Here is a 23,124-nt window from a genome sequence, read left to right on the forward strand (position 1 = left end):
AGTTATTATGTAAATAAGCTCAAAGATTTCTACTAAAAATATGTGAACTCTTGCACTATAAGGTGTTTTTTCACAAAACAAATTGTATAGGTGTTGTCTAGACTAGTTATGGTTGTATTGTAACTAGAGTTAGTTGATTGCCAGTTGACTCGAGTTAACTAGCATGAATGTAAATGCTACTGTAGACACTCCACAAACATTGTGTTCAAGGGTGACCGACAGAAACACTTGTGCACGGTAACACATGGTTATTGAATGGCTGCACAACTAGCATAATTGCCAGATGACTTGAATTTAGAATTTGCAATTAACTCTAGCAATCAAAAGCTTTATTCTAGACAGCCTGAAAGAAGAGGTCTAGCCTGGCTCAACTTCGAAACCTAGCCTACTCCTCTTGGGATTGGTGGGAGGCCTCTTCTCCTCCCTCCCCTGACAGCTGTAGAGAAGAGTCTTGAAAGCAGTCTCATTCCCAGTAGGGTGTTGCTTTAGACCTGTCTAGTTCCTCTTAGCTGTTCCGAGAAGAGCGACAACTAGATCAGGAGAGGGAAATTCTCCTTACCCTTTCCTCTTCCACTTCCCCTATCTTCTCCCCTATTCCCCTTGTCTCGCTGAGGGGGGAAAGTTTGTGTTTTCTTGGAATGCAACATTTAAAGGTGCCTTTTGGTAGAAACCAAAGTACAGCAGAGTGAAGCTTCACTGTGATTTTGTCTGTACTAGAAAAAATGGGACCTGTAATTCACCACTGGTACAACTGCATTGGTGTGAGCTGTAGTTTAGACAAGGCACAAGTGGCCTCTGAAATTTTATCACTTTCACATAAATGTGGTAGTTTGGCACAATAGCAAACTTCTGTGACCTTGTCAGCACTTGAATTCCCATTGATAAGGCTACCATTTAATCACAGAGGTCATGGCAGTCACAGATTCTGTGAATTCACTGGACCTTCGTGGCTTCTTGGGCTTCAGGAGGCAGAGCAGGACTGCAGCTCTATCCTGCAACTAGGGCTGACTAGAACCAGGACCCTACAGCTCAAGCCCTGCAGCTTCCTCTGGGGGCTGCAGCTGAGGCTGTGCACCCCAGCCCTGTGGCATCCCGAATATGGCAGAGACTGCAGCCGGAGCTGCATGCCCAGCCCCGCGTCTGCTGGGGGCTGCAGTCAGGGCCACACGCCCCAGCCCTGCGGCATCCCATGCTTGCAGGGCTGGCCTTAGGGAAAATGGCACCCTGGATGAACTTGCATTTTGGTGCCCTGGCCCCTGTGGGTGAGACACCCCCCCCACCCCCATTGCCCCAGCCCTCATGGGCTTCCCCATCCTCCCTTCCCCCCTAACCCCTGCACTGTGCCCCCTTCGCCCCTAATGCCTGCTCCCCCCTCCTGCAACCCTAATCCCTCCACTCCTAACCTGCATTGTGCCCTCTTCACCCCACCCTGCACTCCTCTCCTGTGCCCCAATCTCTGCACCCCTTCAATCCTACCCCTGCACCTCCCTCCTGAGCCCCTAACCCAGGGGTGGGCAAACTACAGCCTGCGGACTACATCCGGCCTGTGGGACAGTCGTGCCTGGCCCCTGAGCTTCCGGCCAGGGAGGCTACCCCCGGCCCCTTCCCCGCTGTCCCCCTTCCCCTGCAGCAACGTTGCTGTGCAGGCAGCGCGACTTGCGCCCGCCCACCTCCCAGGCTTTCCAATAAGCCTGTCCTGCCGCTCTGAGCGGCATGGTAAGGGTAAAGGGGTGGGGGATAAAGAGCAGGAGGCTCCGTGGGGCAGTCAGGGGACAGGGGGTGGTTGGATGGGGTGGAGGTTTGGGGGCGGGGGCGATCAGGAGACAGGGAACAGGGCGGGTTGGATAGGGGGTGAGGTGTCGGGGGGGGGAGGCTGTTGGGACAGGGAGTGGGGGGGTTGGATAGGTGTGGGAGTCCCAGGGGGCTTGTCGGGGGGCGGGGGTGTGGATAGGGGTCGGAGCAGTCAGGGGACAGGGATAAGGGGTGGTTGGTGGGTTGGGGGTTCTGAGGGGGGCAGTCAGGGGGCGGGAAGTGATAGGGGGGGCCAGGCTGTTTGGGGAGGCACAGCCTTCCCTACCCAGCCCTCCATACAGTTTTGCAACCCCGATGTGGCCCTCAGGCCAAAAAGTTTGCTCACCCCTGCCCTAACTTCTGCACTTTGTCCCCTTCATCCCAAGCCGTGCACTGTGTGGCCCCTTCACTCCTACCCTGGATTCAGGGAGCCCTGGTGTGTGTGTTGGAGGGACTGTGTGTGTGGTGTGCGTTGGGTTGAGGGGGGTGTGTTTGTGTGTGCCGGAGTGAGTGAGTGTGCTGTCTCTGTATGAAAGCACTCAGGGTCAGGAGCCTGAACTAGGCTTGTTCAGACACAAGCAACTGCCAACAACTCCGGACCCGGAGAGGCAGCAGTGCGCACAGATTCCCCCTGTCCCGTCACCCCAGCTTAGTGGAAATCGGGGACACGGGGGAGGGAGACACACCACCATCAGCCCCTTCCGCCTCAGTAGCAGGTCAGGTGGAAATCTAAACCCTGTGCACAGTGCCCCCTTGGGCAGGCCGCCCTGGGCAGATGCCTGTACGGCCCACCCCAAAGGCCGGCCCTGCGTGCTTGGTGGGGGCTGAAGCTGGGGCCGTGTGTCCCAACTCTGAGGCTTCTGTTAGGCGCTGCAGCCGGGGCCGTGTGCCCCTGCTTGGTGGCTGCACCTGGAGACCATGTGCCCCCACTTGTGGCTTCCCAGAGCCATGTGCCACCCACCCCCCTCCTTCCCCAGCTGCAGCTGGGGCTTCAATCAGGGCTGCTCACCCCTGTCCCACAGCTGTGACCAGCTCTGTAGCAGGGTCTGTGTGCCCCCTGTGGCTGTAACGCTGGGGGCAGGGCTGTGCTGCCTCCCCCCTCCATGGCCAGGGGCTCAGCCTGTCCGTTCGTGCCCTGCCCTCTCCTCTCCCACGGGGCTCCATTCCTACCTAGCCCTGCCCCCTCTCCCCCGGTTATTTTTTAGTAAAGTCACGCACAGGCCACAGACTGTGAATTTTTGTTTATTGCCCATGATCTGTTCATGACTTTTACTAAAAATAACCGTGATAAAATCTTAGCCTTACCCATTGATGTAGAGGAAATGGTGATAACATCAATGGAGACTTCTTTCTAAAAACCCCAAGTGGAGACATGACCCATGTTGTCTAACCATGAGTAAGCCAACTCTATGACAAAGCCTGCATTCTACCTACACAACTCCTTCTAAAAGATGAAGGTGCACTGGTGGTGAATTAGTTAAATTTTTTGCCAATATATGTGGTGGTAATAGAATAAAAGTTGATAAATGCATTCAAACAGCTTGGGACACTCTCCCCATTTCACAATAACTGGTTCCATTAAAGTGAAGTGAATTGACTCTCATAACACTGAGGCAATTAACAAATGAGATGGTATTCGAAAAAAACAAAAAACTTATGGCAGAGGAGGTCACTTAATACTAGCAGTAGCAGAGATGGGAAATGCAGCTAATAGTGACAAGTTTGGTTGCCTGTGCTAACCTTAAATCTTAAAATTGCCACCATTAACCACAATTTTTTCAAGCTGAAGTGTGGTTGGCTGCAACTAGCAGTGTATCGAAGTGTAGACTTTTACTTGTTCTCTGATCCTGACAGTTTTAATTGTAATAGATTCCTCAGCTATTGCTGTCAAATCTGGGAGCCACCAAGGGGCAGACAAATTGAGACCTTGACACATGCAAGAGTTAGGAAATGTTTGCATCCAGTTCAAAACTTGCCCAGGCTTGTATCTCCTGCAAAATACAGTTGTTGCCAGTGATTTGAAAGCACTTGGGGGAGTGGTCAAAATATGACTGCCTCCTTTTTTAAAAAAGAGACAATCTCTTCTGCCCTAAAGCAGTGAAGATGGCAGATTCCTTCTGACAAATATCTGATTAGCGAAGTAACCTGCTGATATCCCAGATCTTTACACTCATAGTTGCCTAATGAAACAAGTTCAGTAAGATAAAATCAGTCCTATTACTTTGTGATCAAAATATAAAATCATTGGAATATGCAAGACATAGGGACTTGAAAGGCTCAAGAAGCTATTACTCTGGGGGGAATTCTGTGCCAAAACATTAAAAGTTCTGCATGCAATATTTTAAAATCTGCATGTTTTATTTGTCAAAATAACACAATATAAACATGCCAGTTTCAATTATTTTGGTAATTTATTTCAAAATACCTGTCAGCAAGTATGTCTGTAAGCACGCATGCGTGCACACACATATATAGTCAGGAAATGTTTTTTTGACAAATAGATTCCTTCCTGGGCATGTTAATGCAGAACTTTGAGTACTTCATTTAAACTACAATACAGAAATGTATTTCCACACCCCACAAAGCAGTGCACAGGCTTGGGGAAGTCAGGGGTAATGGAGGAGCTGAGGGAGAGGGAAGGAGCTCAGGAGTGAATCTGGAGGGTTGTTAGGTGTGGGTGGGAGAAATATGGAACTTTTTCTTTGGAGGGCAGGGCAGGGGTTGTTAAGGAGTTGGGGAGCCTCTCCCATGCAGACCCTGGCTGACCCCGAGCCTCTCCCATTCAGTCAGGCACATCTGCCCCTGTCCCCATGTATCCTTGCACTCCCCTGTCCCCATGTGGCCCGGAGCCCCTGGCTCAATGCTGTCACCTCACTAGCTACTGGGCCCACACCCCAATCTGTTCCCCCCACCCTCACTAGCCCTTCTGAACCCAAATCTGTGACCCCTCAGCAGCCCCGTGTTCCCCTCTCTGCCTCCTAACCTGGTTCCGCTGGCAGGCTGCTGTAATGAATACAGTTGGCTACTAGCTTTTGTTGGTGGTCAGCCAGCTGTTCTGGGGCACAGCTGCTTCTGGTGGGCAAAAGGTAGAACTGCAGCACTTCTTGGGCAGACAGTACTTTCTACCATGCGGGGAAAATTCCACACCAGACATTAATTCTATGCATACACAGTGGCTCAGAATTCCCTTAGGAGTAGACTATGGAACCTCTGGCTTCTGGTTGGCTGTTCAAATTCAGATCATTTTTGTAGTGATGGAAAACTTTGTCTTGTATGTGAAATAAATTGGTGGTGGTCTTATTTCCAGTGAACAAGTCTGTAATCCAATTACAGCACCCTCTGGTTGGGCAACTGAACTATTAACTATGAAGCCTGTGGTCTAGGCATTTTCGTTTCTCCTGTCTCTTTTGACCCACACATTAAAGCCATATCTCAAATCTTGCAGATTCTCCTCACACAACATCTCCAAGATCCAACTTCTCCTGTCTACCCACACCACCAATTTCTGAGCAAATTCTTTTATCTCCTTCTCCAGCCTCTCTGCCTGTAACCGGGTCCCCTTTCAAGTCTGTTAATATGGCTGCTAGGATTATCTTCTTGTTTTACCTTCCCACCTTTCACCCTCTTAAATCCCTCCACTGACTCCTTAATTTACTGTATCAAATGCAGACTTTTCCTTGCTTTCAAAATCCTCCACAGTTCAGCCTCATCCTACCTGTTCAACCTGTTGTTTATAGCAGTGTCTCTCTGCCAGTTGCCACCCACAGGTTTCTGTTTCTCTAGCAAGCATTTTAGTGCTTTCTCCCATGCTGTACCTTGTGAATTGGAAAAGCTTTCAGTCAAAAATCCATAAACCCATCACCACCTTCTCCAAGCCCCTCCTCAAAACTCTGCTCTGCAGAAAACTGCAACCTTGATGGTTAAGCAGGTGGCAAGTTGTGATCACTTACTAAGATTTGCAAAAAGAAAAGGAGTACTTGTGGCACCTTAGAGACTAACCAATTTATTTAATAAATTTAATAAATTGGTTAGTCTCCAAGGTGCCACAAGTACTCCTTTTCTTTTTGCGACTACAGACTAACACGGCTGTTACTCTGAAACCTTACTAAGATTTGTGCACCTCCCATTTTTGTTACCTTTTGTCATCTGCATCTCCACCTCAATCTGCTTGTTTCTCATCTACCTATTATGTCTTGTCAACTTAGATTGTAAGCTTTTGGGGGCAGGAATTGTCGTCTGTTTCTGTACAAAACCTTCCATTAATGTGATTGTGGCCTTCAGGTGCTAGTGTAATATAAATGTTGAAGAATAATCACCCCTGTAGATGGGGTCTCTAGCCCACTGTTGAGCCATGTTAATAGAGCAATGCGAGAGCTTCCATTGTGCCATCTCAGTACTTATTCCATGGCTAGAGGTCAGATGTGGCCTGTGGCAGGCAGGATTGATCCAGTTTCCTAGCATCATACTTTTAGTAAAGGTAATTTTCTAACTAATATTTTGTTGGGGCCACAATAGAGGCATGATTGGCCAACAACAAAACAATTACCACAATTAAAATAATGAGCACAGAAGCCAACTCTTTAGTTCACCGCAAAAATCGAGCAAAACTGCTATTTGAAGATGCTTGTTATTTCAGAAGAAATTTGCTAGACTAAGTTACTGTTCTGAATCTTCAAATACAAAATGATTTAAGCTCCACTCTTTCGTAGTGCATAAGAAACTGAATGGTAAGTACTTGGCCTACAAATTTTGGCTTCCATCCTCAGATCGACAGCAACAGAAGTGCTTCAGAGCATAGCTTGAAATGTTCATTTAACTGCTGCTTTTCAGTGTGGTAGACACATATGCAGAATGAATATAATTATCTACTGCCTCATCCTTCAATTCATTTCTTTTCTGACAAATATTAAAGTGTACTCTATGGCCAGTCAGTCCCTATATGTTTCCCTGGGAACTCCTTTTTTACTTACTGCAATCTTGACTTTTTGTATATCTCAGCTGTTCTTTCAACCTACAATCTGTGGCCCATAACACTTTCACTTATTTACTGCTGTTGCTTGTTTCTGCCCTAGATCACATTGGAGGTGTGGGTGGTCAGGTGGGCAGCGTGATGGATCAGCTCAGAGTTTACAAATATCTATTGGGCACCATGGCTGGACTAGCAGGCTCAAGCAGCCAGGTGAAATTTGCTAAGCAGCTTTCAATTTTTTCAGCACTAACAAGACACTCAAAATACCCTAAATATGCATATTTAATACACATGGTCACTCATTGTGTCTCAATCTGTGGAAGTACTTCATACTTTAAATGAAACTGCTTCTTGTACAGATGGTGATCTAATGGACTTCTATGTTCCTCTATATGCACTGAATGCATCCGATGAAGTGAGCTGTAGCTCATGAAAGCTTATGCTCAAATTTGTTAGTCTCTAAGGTGCCACAAGTACTCCTTTTCTATATGTGAAGGGTAACTTGGAAAAGGGATGCTCTGATTTAAAGTCTCTGACCAGTGCTTAACTATAAAGTCATCAATTTTCCATCCACCTCTGGGAATTTGGTTATTGTAAGTCAGAGGAAGTAATCACTGAATATACCTGTGGTATCTATCTTGGCACACATTCACTGCAGACTTCAGTAACTAGAAACTTCCAGTGGACTCCTAAAGCTTTTTTTTTTTTTTTTTTGAGGGGAAAGTCCCATATGTGGCTTTTGGGATTTAATCTGAACTCTGGTCTTAACTTTATATTAGATATTCTGTTAGAGTGTAGGTGAGTAACTTCCATTCACTCAGATTGCATACTATTTTTGAGACCCTATTCTTTGGCTCCTTAAGTAAACCTCTTGTTTTTGCTGAGCTTGTAGAGGTAAATCTAAGTGTTAAATTGTGATCTATAACAAATTGCCCTAGTTACTGAGGTAGATTTACTATTGAATAAAAATTGGATTAGAAAGAATAAACTTTCACAAAGCGTCTTTTTCCATAAACAGTAATTCCTCCTCTTCCTAACTGCCTATCTTAAAGTGCCTGGAGCTTCTTTTGCAAATAAAACCATTTTAAAACTGTCATGAGTTTGACAGTGCTCAAAATTCCGTAAAATTTTCTTTTAATAGATGTAAACTGTAAAACTATCACTCTTCTAATGCATATCTTGTTCTTTGTTTTTCACAGAGACTAATAGACAAGTCCAGAGTAACCTGTGTAAAATGGGTACCAGGGTCGGAAAGCCTTTTCCTAGTAGCTCATTCCAGTGGAAATATGTACTTATATAATGTGGAGCACACTTGTGGTACCACAGCCCCACACTACCAGCTACTTAAGCAAGGAGAAAGTTTTGCAGTCCACACTTGCAAGAGTAAATCCACAAGAAATCCTCTACTTAAATGGACCGTAGGCGAGGGTGCCCTGAATGAATTTGCCTTTTCCCCCGATGGGAAATTTTTGGCATGTGTGAGCCAAGATGGTTTTCTTCGTGTGTTTAACTTTGATTCAGTGGAGTTGCATGGTACAATGAAAAGCTACTTTGGGGGACTACTATGTGTGTGTTGGAGCCCAGATGGGAAATACATTGTAATAGGTGGAGAGGATGACTTGGTAACAGTTTGGTCTTTTGTGGACTGTCGAGTAATAGCTAGAGGCCATGGACATAAATCATGGGTTAGTGTTGTGGCATTTGACCCATATACCACTAGTGTAGAAGAGAGTGACCCAATGGAATTTAGTGGCAGTGATGAGGATTTCCAAGACCTTCATTTTGGTAGAGATCGAGCAAATAGTACACAATCTAGGTTATCGAAAAGGAACTCTACAGACAGTCGTCCAGTAAGTGTTACATACAGGTTTGGTTCTGTAGGCCAAGACACTCAACTCTGTTTGTGGGACCTTACAGAAGATATTCTCTTCCCTCACCAACCTCTGTCAAGAGCAAGGACACACACAAATGTTATGAATGCCACAAGTCCACCTGCAGGAAGTGGTGGAACTAATCCAGGAAATAATGGAAACAGTATCACAACACCTGGAAACTCAGTACCCCCTCCTCTTCCACGGTCAAACAGCCTTCCACATTCTGCAGTCTCAAATGCTGGCAGTAAAAGTAGCGTTATGGATGGTGCCATTGCTGCTGGTGTTAGTAAGTTTGCAACCTTATCGCTACATGATCGGAAAGAAAGACACCATGAAAAAGATCACAAGAGAAATCATAGCATGGGACATATATCTAGCAAGAGCAGTGACAAACTGAACCTAGTTACTAAAACCAAAACGGACCCAGCTAAAACTTTGGGAACACCTCTCTGTCCCAGAATGGAAGATGTTCCCTTGTTAGAGCCTCTTATCTGTAAAAAGATAGCACATGAAAGACTGACTGTGTTAATTTTTCTTGAAGACTGTATAGTCACTGCTTGTCAGGAGGGATTTATTTGCACATGGGCAAGGCCTGGTAAAGTGGTAAGTTTTAATCCTTAATGCTGCATCAAAGAACTAGAACTTTGAATAGGTAGTTTTCTCAATATACCTGATTATTAGATATAAAATTTCTTTATGCTTAATGTAAAAAGGTTATTTCCTCAGAGCCATACTTTTGGATACTGCATGCCATATTTCTGAATGATTTGAAGTGTCTTGGGGTATATTTCTTAGTTGCCTTCCAACCAGAGAAATACTGTGTATCCAAAGTTTGTGTTCCTATATTTTCAAACTTTTTTTAATCTAAACACAACATAGTGAAGACAAAGATTTAAAAACTAGATTAAAAGTGTTCAATCACTGAAGTAACAATATTAGTCATTCACACATTTTCCTATGCTGCTGTTTTCCTGTGTTTTGAAATACTACTGCTTTGAGTTGACCATGAAGTGCTAGCTTTTTTAGAATTTAGGTTTCCCATCTGAAAACTTAAGTGTGTAACACTACCTTTTTATGGATTTCTGGAATATTAATAAATGTCAGTCAGCTTGTGAGCAAATTTTTTAAAACTCTCTGCTGACCATATTGGGAATAATTTGCAGTATCTTCCCTGAAATTGTGAATCAGTCCTAAATGCATAATACAGTCCTAATGAGATTTTATGAACCTGAATAAAGATCTTGATTTTGTTTTTATAGGGGTCATTATCATTAGAAGAATCATGGCCATGGTTTAAAAAGAAATTCTGCATAAACAGCTTCATGTTTGGTCCAATAGTGTCATTTTTACTAGTCAAATATGCAGGCAAGACCAATTTTTTAATAGACTTTTTTCAGGCTATCACTTCTGTCAATTTAAGGTAATACATTTCTAGGGTTTTTAGACTCCCTTGTAAAAGCCTCCTAATCTTGAATACAATATTTATTTTGTCCATTGCATGGCAAATTTGTTTTCCTGTGTTTTGAATGAGCCTAAAACTAATTGCCATCTTATAACCTCAAGCACCTTCTATGCCAAGATAGCTTTGTTGAAATACAGTTCTGAGAAACCATAGAACCAGCAGGGGGAGCTCATTTATTTCTGATTACTTGTGTAAAAATGCAGCACACATAGGCTATTGCATTCCTGGAGTATTGGTCTTAAATTATTTGAATATTTTCCTAATTGGACAATGTAGATATATGTAGTTCCTTAATCCTAAACTACCTGATTCTCTAGAGTCATGTTTGTAGTTGGAGCAACCACTGTGTTCCAGAAAACTAAAATACACCACAACTAACTTCAGATTTCTGTTGCAAGAAATTCTCAAAATGAATTATCAGAATTATTCCTTTAAAAGAAAAGGGTGATTCTAGCTGCTTTGAAACCCCAAGCACATTTTGTAAAAGCTCCTCCAGTCTGGTTCTCAAATCTGTCATATTATATGTACACATTGAGAACCCCTTCCACTCAGCATCTGTGCACACTTAGCGGCTAGATCTACTACGTCCAAACATAGTGAATCTTTCTCTTAGAGGTGGGGGAAAGGGCATTACTTTACCTTTTAAAGATACTTAGTTCATGAGAATCATTAACTCAAAATAGTGAAACTACATAACACTGGAACTACTTTAACTTCTGTGAATTAGTGAAAGTCACAAACATTCTTATGAAAGTCACTTTAAACATGTGCATCAGTGTCTCAGCTTTCTAGGGTGGAATATTGCTATTTTGCATAAATGTTAACCCAGATTGCATGTGTATTACCAAACACTACCCCTGTACGTTTTCTTTCTATGAACTTGTAAATTAGGCTTCCTTAAGCTGCTGAGCATAACTTAATCAGTTTTTGTGCATTGATGGTTTTGATTTAGAATACATCATCTCAAATATTTCAGAGATAGAGTATGCAGTACCCAAAATCAGGATTTAAGTATTTGGCTAATATGGAAAACTTTAATTACAGGTAAGTCATTTTCATGCTGAAGTTATCATGATCTTTCAAAATTAATATATTGCACACTGATGTAAATGCCATATTATTTAGGATGTATTTACTTCCCTAGAAAGATATTTTTCAAATGGACTTGTTTCTCTGATTTCTTCATTTGCATTTACAGTGAGTTCACTCTGCGATTTAAACTAAGTTTTAGTGGCATGTTTACAGGAGTTTGATGGGGAAGTATCTCTGCCAGAAAGTAAAGCATCCTTTGGTTTATAGGATAGAGCACTTATTATAACTTTATGCATATTTAATGAGAATGGTCAAAGTATAAAAACACTGATGGTAACGTGTCACTTCTGGGTTATATACCACACATTTCTATATTGCCAGTAGTTTTATCTTTGGCTAAGTCTGTCACTTTGTAGCTTAAAGCTGCTATCTTCTGTCTTCCTCCCATCATCTGGGTTCCTGAAAGTCCTAAAGACTGCCCTCCCTCCCATTTTTCGTGTTTAAAAAAATTCTTCCACCATTGCCTCACAAACAGCCTCAGTTGAGTGCCAACCATAACCAACCCAAAGAAAGACTGAATAGAAAATTAAACTAACCTTGCAGTAGAAAGCATCAGTGCCACTGAGCCATCTCTACCTTTCCCACTCATTTGCCTCCTTTTTGGAAGAGCCATCAAAGCACTTACAGTGCAGTCTGAAAGATGGTATGCCGTGTATTCTCCACTAATTTACAGAAAGCACTGACAACCAGGCACAGGGTGGTCTTCCTCATTTTAGACCTATTGAATCTCTTGCCCACAGTGTTTGGTCTCTACTGGCCTTGGCTGAAAATCCAGAAATGGATCTTCAACCTTGATTTCATAAGGCCAGGATGATGCACTGCCATCCCAGCCCCATACAACCTATGCTAAAAGCTTTATGAATTATTACTTGTTTATCCATCATACCTTGAGCTTTCTTATTGGCTACATTGTGCTTGTAAAGTATGTGACCCAAACACACTTTTAAAATTATCATACTAACTCCTGGTCAAAAGCAGTAAAACAAATTGGGCTAGGGTGGTGGGGAAGCATACTTTACCTGTCTGAAAAATAACTAACAGTTTTTCCTTTCAGTCTGATCCATTCATTTGCGAATTTTACTTTCTCTCATTTTAGGAACTATAATCTTAGCCCACTCTTCTTGAGGGTTTGACTTTTGAGTTTTTTCTCTCCTTAGTTGAGTAACTGTCATCAGATTGGCCAGGGGGATTGCTCCCTAGGTAAACCTAGATGTAGTCATGGAAATTTTAATCTTATCCCTTAACTTGCCTGAAACAACTTAAATAGTTGAGAATTAGAAACGTGAAATTGCGCGTGAATCACATTGCTGGTTACTTCAAGCCAAATTGCAAATACTACAGATGCAGTAAAAATGCTTCGTATTTACATGCAAAGGAATTTAGTGATAATTCTTTTACCTTAAACAATTTTATTAGGCATGACTGTAGCTAATTACAATCACAAATTTGATTACTAAATTTCAATTACTAAAGTTATTTCAATACAAAATAAACTATCTAAATGTTTGATAAATTTAATCTGCTTATCTTGTACAAACACTTCGTTTTAAGGGAAACTTACCACTTATTTCTCTTTTCTGAGAGAGCTCAAGGTAAGATTGGACAAAACTACAAAGGAGAGTGAAATGGCAGTATATATCTGGCAGACTAAATACGTTACCATTTTGTGAAACAATGCACATGAAATTTAGAATGTTTTTGATTCTTATTGTACATGAAAATCTTAAATTATAACATCCTTAAATCTTCCAACTAACTACAGTTGTAGTACAGTATCATGTTTTAGTAAGACTAATGTTTTCGCTAAAAGTACTTAACAAATATTCATGTATTATACTTCGGTGAGTGGGAAGACTGGCTACACATTAATTCTTCCTCAGTGAAAAAGAGCATTTTTTTCCCAATACAACTGAAGGTCAATTACTGGTATTTTGAAGTACTATCAAATAGAATTATTTCAATATGATATTGGTATCTGCATAAATTCTACAGTAAAACTGAATCATGACTATATTATTTCAGGTTACCAAGGTGCAATTTGAAGCTTCCGGTAATGTGCATATAGTAGCAAAATTGCACGTATAGTACACCTTCATTAGCAGAGTGAATTTAAACTAATACACTGGTTTGATAATGTATAGCAAGGTGTGCTCAATGGAGGTGTGGCAAAGTGACTTCAGTGAAGCCAGGAGCGATCATAACCCTGTATAAAAGGTCTTATGGGTGAGGGTTTCTGGATTAGGAAATAACATGACTTTTACTAAATACTTGCAGAAATCCCATGTTTTGAACTATTACCTTTTTCAAACTTGGTTATGTACTTGAAGAGACTGTGTGTACATCTGCCCCTTTAGCAGCTTAAACCTCCTAAATTGATACTGAAAAAAATTGTTGGCCTACTTATGTTACAAGAACGAATTTCATGTCAGTTAATTTACTGTGGCACAACTTAGGTGTAAAAGTTAAAAACAAGATTTTTTTTCCTGCATTTTTACCAATTCTGTATACTTGAGTTTGTTAAAGATTGATATGTTAGGTGATACTGTACAAAATTGTATTGACTATATCTTTAGTGCAAATCAAAAGAAAATTCATATGTATTTCCTTTTTACACTTCCATCTAATTTCTTGACAACTTGAATAAATTTCATAGAGCCTTTCTAACATGAAATATTGTTAAATTAACTGTTGCAATAATTAAGCTTTAATAAGTATTGTTGGTATATTTATAATTTTAAAAATTCAAGTTTGTTTCATACTGCTTATTTTTTAGCTATTCTGTTGTCACTGTTACAGCTGAAGAACCTTACTAAATACTTGACATTACAAAATTTGCTGGGGTTGTCCTCTGTATACTGACGTTAAATAAAATGTGTGACTGAACTGTAAATGTAGATAATTTTCAATAGTCCTTTTCACATCTCAGTTCTGAAAGCTGGGATGTAACAAGTTAAAGTTTTTTTCTATATGCTGTACATACCTTGCTGAACAGATGGCTGCAGTGAAACTGCTAGCTTTTTAGCTGCCATTTTATAATTTAAGGGATTGACTAAATCATGCAATTTTTGAATAAATCTTTCAGAAATTGTTATCAAGTTGACATTAAATCAAATGTGGGATTAGATCTGTCACTTCTAACTTTGATCTATGTTGTAAAGTTCACGTTTTCTTTTAAAATCATTAAATTTCAGAACCATGAAATTGTTTTAAATTCAGATTTAGTAATTCGGACATGGGTAAATTAAGCTGTCAATGTGTATCCATCAAGCAGCAGTTGGAATGGAGAATTTTTGTCTTTGGACTCTACAGGAACTCTTTCCCCAATGGATTCCAGTTCAGGCTGTGCTTCAGTCACAACCTGAAGTAGACCTTGAGGTTACTATAAAAAATTAAGTTCACAGTCCTAACTATGTGGTTCAAAAGAAAAGAGAATTCAGATGCTTCCATCCTATAAATAATATCATAAGACCAGAACAGAACAAGTTTGACATTGACTTTGATGGAAAATGCTGCCCACTCACTTACATCAGAGGTACATAGGGACAGCTCATCAACTCATTAAACCAGAGTTCCAGGTTTATTCACATAACCAGTCAACAAAGATGATATTCAGGAGGTTGTTTCCCAGATTAGGGCTTTCAAGTTCTCCTGGTTTCATTGACCTAAGTTCTAGAGTCATTGTGGGCCCTGGCAAGCAAAGATCAGTTTCCCTGATGGTGAGATTCCTCTGTAGCTTTCTGATGATGGGAGAACCTTCTTTCCCTATTATTGGATTTAAACACTGGATGGTCTTCTGGCACTTCAAGAAATAGTGAAGTGAATGACCCTAATGTGACTGGGCCTGGTAGCATTTTTGAAAGTGTGCTGAGAGGCAAGGTGAAATCCATCCTGATGGCTTGCTGTGGGAACATCTGATTGTCAAATGCCATGTAATTGAGGATTGTTTGCTCAAACAAGTTCCACAGGAATTAGTGGGAACATGAAAGCAATTTGGCTTCCCCCTATTCTACAGTCATAATGGATACTTTGACAAAAGATGTCTCCCAGTTGTAATCTGGCTTTTACTTTCCTTTTTAAATATCTCTTGCACAAAAGTCCTTAAGGAAATAGTCAGTGTGATTGTGCTCTAGTCTGACTTGGGCCACCTAAATCTGAACTCTCATCCATCTTCACTATTTTCCATCAGTTCACTCTTCTGAGATTGAGAGTTTGCATATTCTTGGCTGCTGTAGTTTCTATTCAAAGTTAAATTTGCCTGGTTTCTCTCAAGTCACTTTTTTTACCTGACCTGTAACCTAAATCTTGCCAGAAGTTCTAGCTTCAAAAGGTTAGAGAAAGCTATTCTGTGTACTTAATTATAGGAGTCCTTTCCTCCTAACCTAGGTCCCATGCCTAGCTGGAATTAGGATCCTGTCAGCAAAAGCATGTGTGCGCTTCAGGAGGCTTTAGAGAAGATAAACAAGGCAGTTATACATTTACATTGTACATAAACTCATGAAGTATAGTCTGCCTCTTGGATACAGGTGCCTATCATATCTAAACCAAAGTGTTAAGAGCTCTTAAGGCATGGTATTTATCTAATCTCTGTGGATGTCTGAGGCAAAGAGGGTTTTTACATGGATTGTATATAGATAGTGGAATTTTAGTAGTCTGCTTTTTGTCACACAAGGATGGAAATACACTTCAGTAATGAAATATATCCCTCTACACTAATATATACCAGAAGTAAAATTGCATTTGAATCACTTGTGTTGCTGCTGCACACATTTACAAGGTACTTTATCCTACTAGTACACAAACTATACTCAGGCATATGACATTACTACAGCAAAACAAGAAAAGGCAAGTAGATACTTCAGCACCAAACATAAAAATTTCCATAAAGTGAATAAATATTAAAAAGAAACAAAACAAATAAGCATTTTAAATAGAAATTACTGTAACATCAGCTTTCCTATAACTCCTCTTTCTCCCAGGCTCTCCAAGTTCTTTTCAAGAAGTCTTCTGCTATATGGTGGGTGTATGTTCATAAAGGATTTGCTGTTTTTTAAAAAAAAACCATAACATTTTAACACCAGTTCACTAACTGAGCTTATGACTTCATCAGGAATTCTTTTAGTGTGATCTAGTAAAGAAATTCATGTAGCTTGGTGCTTCATCTTAACACTTAAACACTTTTGCAATTCAGACTATCAGACTCAGCTTCTATAATCTGGAAACTTTGCATTATAAATTTTTGTCTTTACATATCACTTCAGCCTCAAACGGTATTTCAGAAGTGTTGCAAGTTCTTCATGAAGGTGAATTTAAAAAAAATCAAATGCCTTCAGTACGGAGAATTGTCGTACTCCAAAGTTTTTTAAAGGCAGTCTCTTTTCTGAATAGAAAATGCAAATATGGCTGGTTCAGAACTTGATTGGAATTAGATTTACAGGATAGGGAATGAAAAACTAAATGATTTTAAAGTCTGAGCATGTTCAATGAATATTATTTCAGTCCTGGCCTCTTTATGAAATCACAGTATATGTTCTGGCAGGCCTGACTAGCATTTGGTAGGCCAAGGGACCGTTGCTGAAACAACTTGAATTAGAGAGAGAATGCTGCAAAATCCTCCACCAAAAAAACCCGTCTTAACAGTAGGAACAAGGAAAAATATACATGAACTCTGCATATCTGCCCACCCTGGGCTTTCTGCAATTTTTGATTCATTCTATGGTCTGTAACTTAAGCAGATTGACGACATAACCTGAACAGATTAGACTTCCTCCAAAAAAAAAAAAAAAAGCAGTGGCAAAACTATGAACTTCTTCCTACTTCACTAAGGTGAATGGAGTACGGTGTGAACTTCAAAGCTTAACAGGGGTAACTTTTTTCCCTCTTGTAATTGTGGGTTTTTAATTGGAAATTAATTCCTGATTTGAGTGTTGTCCTATGAATGCTGTTCTCATTAAATATTTAATAAAGATAAATACAAAGAATTAATGGTTATTTAAGATGTCAGCAATCACTTTTAATTTGCCATTGTTGAACACTTAGTATATTCTGTTCCTTGTTGTTTGCTGAATACATAGCTTAATAAACTTATTTTGGTGCGCAGTATGCATTGTGTGCATAACATAGCAGATTTGAAGTTGCTGTAGGAATCTGAATTTCTTTGCACTTTCCAGACTTTGACTTTGAAGTGGGCAACATTACTGTTGCATTAGCAAGATTTTTTTGTATTTAAGAATTACTTATGTTTCTGTAATTTGTGTTCTGTCCCATCTTCTCTGGTCTATCCAAGAGTGGTTCAGTTGCAGCAGGCCATTTGCCTCTTTATCTTCACTTCTTTTCTTCTTGAACATAAGTTTTCCTCACCAAATTTTGATCATCCTTAGACCAAAATTCACATCCATATTCATAGTTTAAAGCCAGAAGGGACCATTATAATTATGTGGTACGTGGTATGTGATCACACTGTAAACTCTGCATGTGATTCAGCATGCTGCTTTATACATCACACATTTTATTCCCTATTTAAAAAAAAAATCTTTTTGGGTAACTTTTTCAGAAGTGCCTAATGAGTTAGATGCTGTCAAAATTTTACCCTTTATGTATAGTTCCACTCCCTATGCGTCTCCTCCTCCTAGAGAAGGAAGGCAAACCATAGCATTCCACCTGCCATGTAATACTGAACTCTGAAATGTGCAACTTTGTAAGGCCTGAATATCACATTTGTATATTTCATGACTAAGCCGCAAATCTACATCACTGCATACATTATATGAAAATCAGTTATGCATTGCATAAACAACAAAACACTTGTAGATGCTACTTACAGAGGGCATTCTAAGGCGTAGCACACCGTTCCACCTTCTGTGTACCCATTTTCTGCCATGAACCCCACCAATCCATGTGGATGCTTCCCATGTCTGAATTGGTGGATCGGAGATTTTAAAGGGGAGGATGAGTTTACCTGAAATTAGGTTTTTTGTGACTCAGATCCACCAATCCAGAACCTCTTCCACTTCTGTTTGTGGTTTAAGAGAACAGGGGGGGGTTTTCTTCAGTAGGGGTTCCTGGATACTTGGATCCAAGCAAGAAAGAGCTCCCATAGACTCTGAAGATGTCACTAATTCTACATTCCTATTAATTGCTTCTGATCTTGTCTAGCTTGATGGATCTGAGTCACAGGAACATAATTTAGAGGTAAGAAACAATGACTAAAAGTTTCAGAGTAACAGCCATGTTAGTCTGTATTCGCAAAAAGAAAAGGAGGACTTGTGGCACCTTGGAGACTAACCAATTTATCTGAGCATAAGCTTTTGTGAGCTACAGCTCACTTCAGCGGATGCATCACGAAAGCTTATGCTCAAATAAATTGGTTAGTCTCTAAGGTGCCACAAGTACTCCTTTTCTTTTTGCGAATGACTAAGTGTGATTTTTAGCTATATAGCAAGGGAAAGTGAAGTCATGTTAATCAGGGTACTTCAGGCTTAGCAGGTATTTAGTTCTTCAGGCTGTTAGCACTCTTTAAGAACTAAATGACAAAGTACAAGAAAATAAACCTGCCTTTTGGTGCAGATGTTTGGTTTTTAATCTGAAGGCTGGTGTGCGAATTGAAATTCAGCCATTACAGTTCTTGTCAACCAATGACTTAGGGGAAAGCTTGATCAACTGGCAGCCAAAGTACACAAGTGAAAAGCAAGAAAATACTACTTTATTAAACTATCCAAACCAGTTATCAACAAGAACCATATGTAGCTAAGAATGCTGCATAATTCTTAAGCTACAAATCTGAAATATAAGCAAGCCACTATTGACTTGTAGTGCATTTCAATAAGGTGGTAAACTTATGGAAAAAAAAAACTTAAATAGACTTACCTAAGTCCAAATTTAAATGGTAATGCAAAACTTAATGTGAACTCTGAGTCTCCCCGACACACTCATAGTCTTTTCCAGGCTTCTTATTCCCAAGTAACATATAGGAATATTTGTTAAAATATTTCTTAAACTGTTTACTATTTTTCATTGGCAGATGAGAACTTTGGATTCTCACCAGTAGCGTTAACATTAATGGAGGTTAACTGTCTAAGTTCCCTTTTCTTTTTGATGGCAGAATAGACCCATTGTCTGTCTGTGAAGTGCCCATTTGCTGCATATTTAATCATTAGTTCAAAGGATACTTTTGAACTTTTGAACTACTATTTGTGTAGAGTGGTATAAAAAGAAGTGTCCAGAAGTTGCCAGCGGCTTGAGAAAAATGCAAGGCAAACTAAGATCAAACATTTGCAACAATTCGTGTCCTAAACAGATCTATTAATCTGTGCCAAAAACATTGTTTTGAACATTATTAAGTAGGGCAAATGAAATGTTTCCTATAGAAATCTGGCACATGATTTTTGAGGAATGAAGGCAATATGTTAGTAGTGAGTGCCTGTGCACACAAACCTTTGTGCTGATAAATTTATCTGCTGCAGATTAATTTTAAGTTAATGTCAGGCTCTCTTGCTGGATTAATGTAAACTGCTTTGTTTGCAGGGTTTATTGTCATCCCAAAACCAGGCCAATTCTCCAAGTGGAACTGTAGTATAGCCATCACACTACTGCTAGCGAATCTTTGAACACAGGACAAGAAGTAATGACAGTGGAACCAGGAGCTGTTCTTCATGCAGAGAGCATCAGAAATTATAAAATGGCAGAGTGTAAACTTGGAATTATGTGAATCACATAATACTTTGCAAAAGAATAATGTAATGAATTCTTAGTCTGGCTAATACTTCTAGGCTGCTCACCCAAAGAAGAATTTTCCTTTTAAAAAAGAAATGCTTCATTTGGTGTTGCAGTAAAAAAATTTTTTCTCAGTTTTTATACTTTTCAAGTTCGGTGTAATTTAATTGAGATATATATATGGGGGGGGGAGAGAAATATATATATGTGTAAAATAAAGTATGTTTCTGAAATCCAAGTAAGTTCAATGGTTATATAAATTAGTACTTCACCATTGTTTGTTTTTTTTTGCACTGATTTTTTTCAACCAGAGATGGTTAGAAGACAGCCTGGAATGCACTCATGGAAAACTAAAGTCATTACTTTCTGGCTTAAAAATGTAATTCAGGAAGATGGATGCTGCAATCGTAGATTTTTTTTTTTTTTTTTAAACAGAATTGTTTGCACTTAAATAGTTTAATGCTAGTGGCGAATTACTTTAAAATGGGTAGTCAGACACCCAGAAAAGCTATGTTGTGGAGAAAAGATATCCTTTGTATCTATGAAACATTTATTTTAATATTGTTTCCAATTGCAATCAGCTCTGTATTATATGTATAAATGTAATTCAGTGATTGGGAGGAAAATGGATCAGTACACTAGTAATTTTAATCTAAAATTTCTAATTCTGAAAATACATATTAAACTATCTTGAATATGCAGTTTTGTTTACGTTCTGTTTTAAATTGGATCGATTTTGATGTAATCAATCTTTTGAATTAAATGTTGGGTACAGAAACACACTCTAACGCTTGTAGAACATATTCCTTTCTTACAACCTTTTGCATCAGGAACACTTCCATATTTAATGTTGCTTAATTGGCTTAGGGAAAAGAAACTATAAATTTTCCCCTGCACTACTTCCTATTAAAACTTACCTCTGAATACATTTTCCAGACATTAAACCCCAATATTTATGAAAATAGGAGCCTCAGATTTTTGCAGTAGAGTGATCTCTTCTGATGCCTTTTAATAGTTGCATTTTAGTGGTTTAATACTGTATTTGTCTAAAAATTAGAGGTTAAAACCTCAATTGTTGAATTGCATTGACTTTCAAGCTGATTTTTATGTAGACAACTATGACAGTGTACTACCTGCGCACACTTTGATTTTTACAATCTAAAATTAGGTACTAAAATAGTGGAGCAGTATGTGTTTTGGGACAACTTGCTGTGCTAAAAATATCAGCTGCCCTTGCTATCTTTAACATTTGAGGTAGAAACAGTTATTATGGAGGTAGAGATATCCAAGTATTTTCATAATCCAATGCTACTTGATAGTGGTTGATAGTAAATTGTTTTTTATTAGCAAAACAAAGGCCATTTCATCCCTTCCAGTATTTTCTGCAAGGGGATGAAAGGAATGAAGAATGTGCTACTCTGGATCAAAACCCAGTAGAAAGGGTGACTGAGATAATATGGTGGCATTTTCTCACTTCCTCTGCCCGGCTTAAGCCCCTTCTGACTCTCTGTTGTTGGGCTTTTTCTGAACTTTGCAGATGTGCAGCTAGGAGGGGATATAAGCAACAGCTTTCTCAGCTCTGCTCTGGCATTCATATCCTTCAAAATGGAAGGTCTTTCCAAAAGTCAATTTAATGCTGATACTGATGGCATGATCTGGGCCTAAACTACCAACAAACTTTATCTAAGGTTCCAACAACATTTTTGTGTAAAATTTATAGTTGAATAGAATTTTCTTTAATTGCAAGATATTAATACTCTACTGTCATTTTAGAATAAACTACATAATTATACATAGAATCATAGCATTAGAAGGGACTATGAGGACTATCAAGTCTTACCTGCCAGGAAGGTGAGTTTGTTGTGTCTAAACCATGCAAGACAGATGGCTATCCAGCCTTCTTTTGAAAGCCTCTGAAGGAGCTTCCACAACCTCTGTAGGCAATCTGTTCATTGTCCTATTGTTAGGATGTTTTTCCTGAGATTTAGTCTACATCTGTTTGTAACACTGGAGAAACTCAAACTGTAGCAAGCCTCACATGGTTCTACATATCCTCAGTTTAATAAAAATTAAAGCCTCACTCCTGCTCCCACTGAAGATAAACTTTGCTGTTCACTTCAATGGAAGAATAATCAGGCCTGTGATTTATGCAGTTCAGGTTTATTTAATCCTTGGATATAAACAAACTGGGTTGAAACTGTCAATTTAATAATCATTAACATTCTAATTTTACCTTCCTTATTTAAATGTTTCCAAATTTGATTCAGGTAAATATGGAAATAGCGAGACACTTGGTTGCAATATATTTTAAATTCTTAAACTGATTTTTAAACATACAGTGGAGACAGAGTATCCTATTACCAAATGCTCTGAGCCAGTCACCTTCTGGGTTGCATGCGGATCACTAACCAAATTAGAAAAGACAAAGTTGTTACTGTCTGACAGCTGTTCACTGCTCTACGTAAAATGTGCTGGTCTGTGGATAGCTGTCTTTATCATGACTAACATTGATTGGCACCCTTGGCACAGAAACAAAGCACTGAATGGAAACCAACTTTCTGCCCAATTTCTGTAATAAGGGTCAAAAAGTACTTTGTTTAGAAGAAACTCCTTTCCCCAAGTTTAGAAACTTTCATGGCTGCCACCCAAGTCATAAATTCTTTTGCTAAACAGACTTCATTTCTCAGTTCTGTTATTCCAGCACCCTTCACAAGTCTTGTAGGTAAGAAGTAGACTTGAAAATATGATCCTTTCCCTAAACATATTTTTGTGACCATGTTCTGTGAACACAACAATCACTTAAAATAAGGTTTCAGAGTAGCAGCCGTGTTAGTCTGTATTCGCAAAAAGAAAAGGAGGACTTGTGGCACCTTAGAGACTAACCAATTTATTAGAGCATAAGCTTTCGTGAGCTACAGCTCACTTCCTCAGATGCATATCGTGGAAACTGCAGCAGGCTTTATATATACACAGAGAATATGAAACCATACCTATTCCCACCCCACTGTCCTGCTGGTAAAAGCTATTACCAGCAGGACAGTGGGGTGGGAATAGGTATTGTTTCATATTCTCTGTGTATATATAAAGCCTGCTGCAGTTTCCACGATATGCATCTGAGGAAGTGAGCTGTAGCTCACGAAAGCTTATGCTCTAATAAATTGGTTAGTCTCTAAGGTGCCACAAGTCCTCCTTTTCTTTTTACTTAAAATAAGGGTGTCAATCTGTCC

At 39.8% G+C, this 23,124-nt stretch overlaps 1 protein-coding gene across 5 annotated transcripts in view; it reads left to right on the forward strand.

Moving 5' to 3' along the window:
• WDR20 (WD repeat domain 20) overlaps positions 1–23,124 on the forward strand; it is a 71,499-nt gene that overhangs the window by 32,712 nt on the left and 15,663 nt on the right. For 2 of the 5 annotated variants that reach the window (XM_084630790.1, XM_084630791.1), the window contains exon 3: positions 7,960–9,237. In XM_084630790.1, coding sequence (XP_084486916.1) covers positions 7,960–9,237 — 1,278 coding nt within the window. Of the gene's footprint in view, positions 1–7,959; positions 9,238–11,072; positions 11,141–19,708; positions 20,530–23,124 lie in introns of those variants that run through there. The other 3 variants (XR_014712020.1, XM_084630789.1, XM_084630792.1) reach the window with 3 other exon arrangements.

The sequence above is a fragment of the Lepidochelys olivacea genome, assembly GCF_965140295.1.
Source record: "Lepidochelys olivacea isolate rLepOli2 genome assembly, chromosome: 6".
NCBI lineage: Eukaryota > Metazoa > Chordata > Testudines > Cheloniidae > Lepidochelys > Lepidochelys olivacea.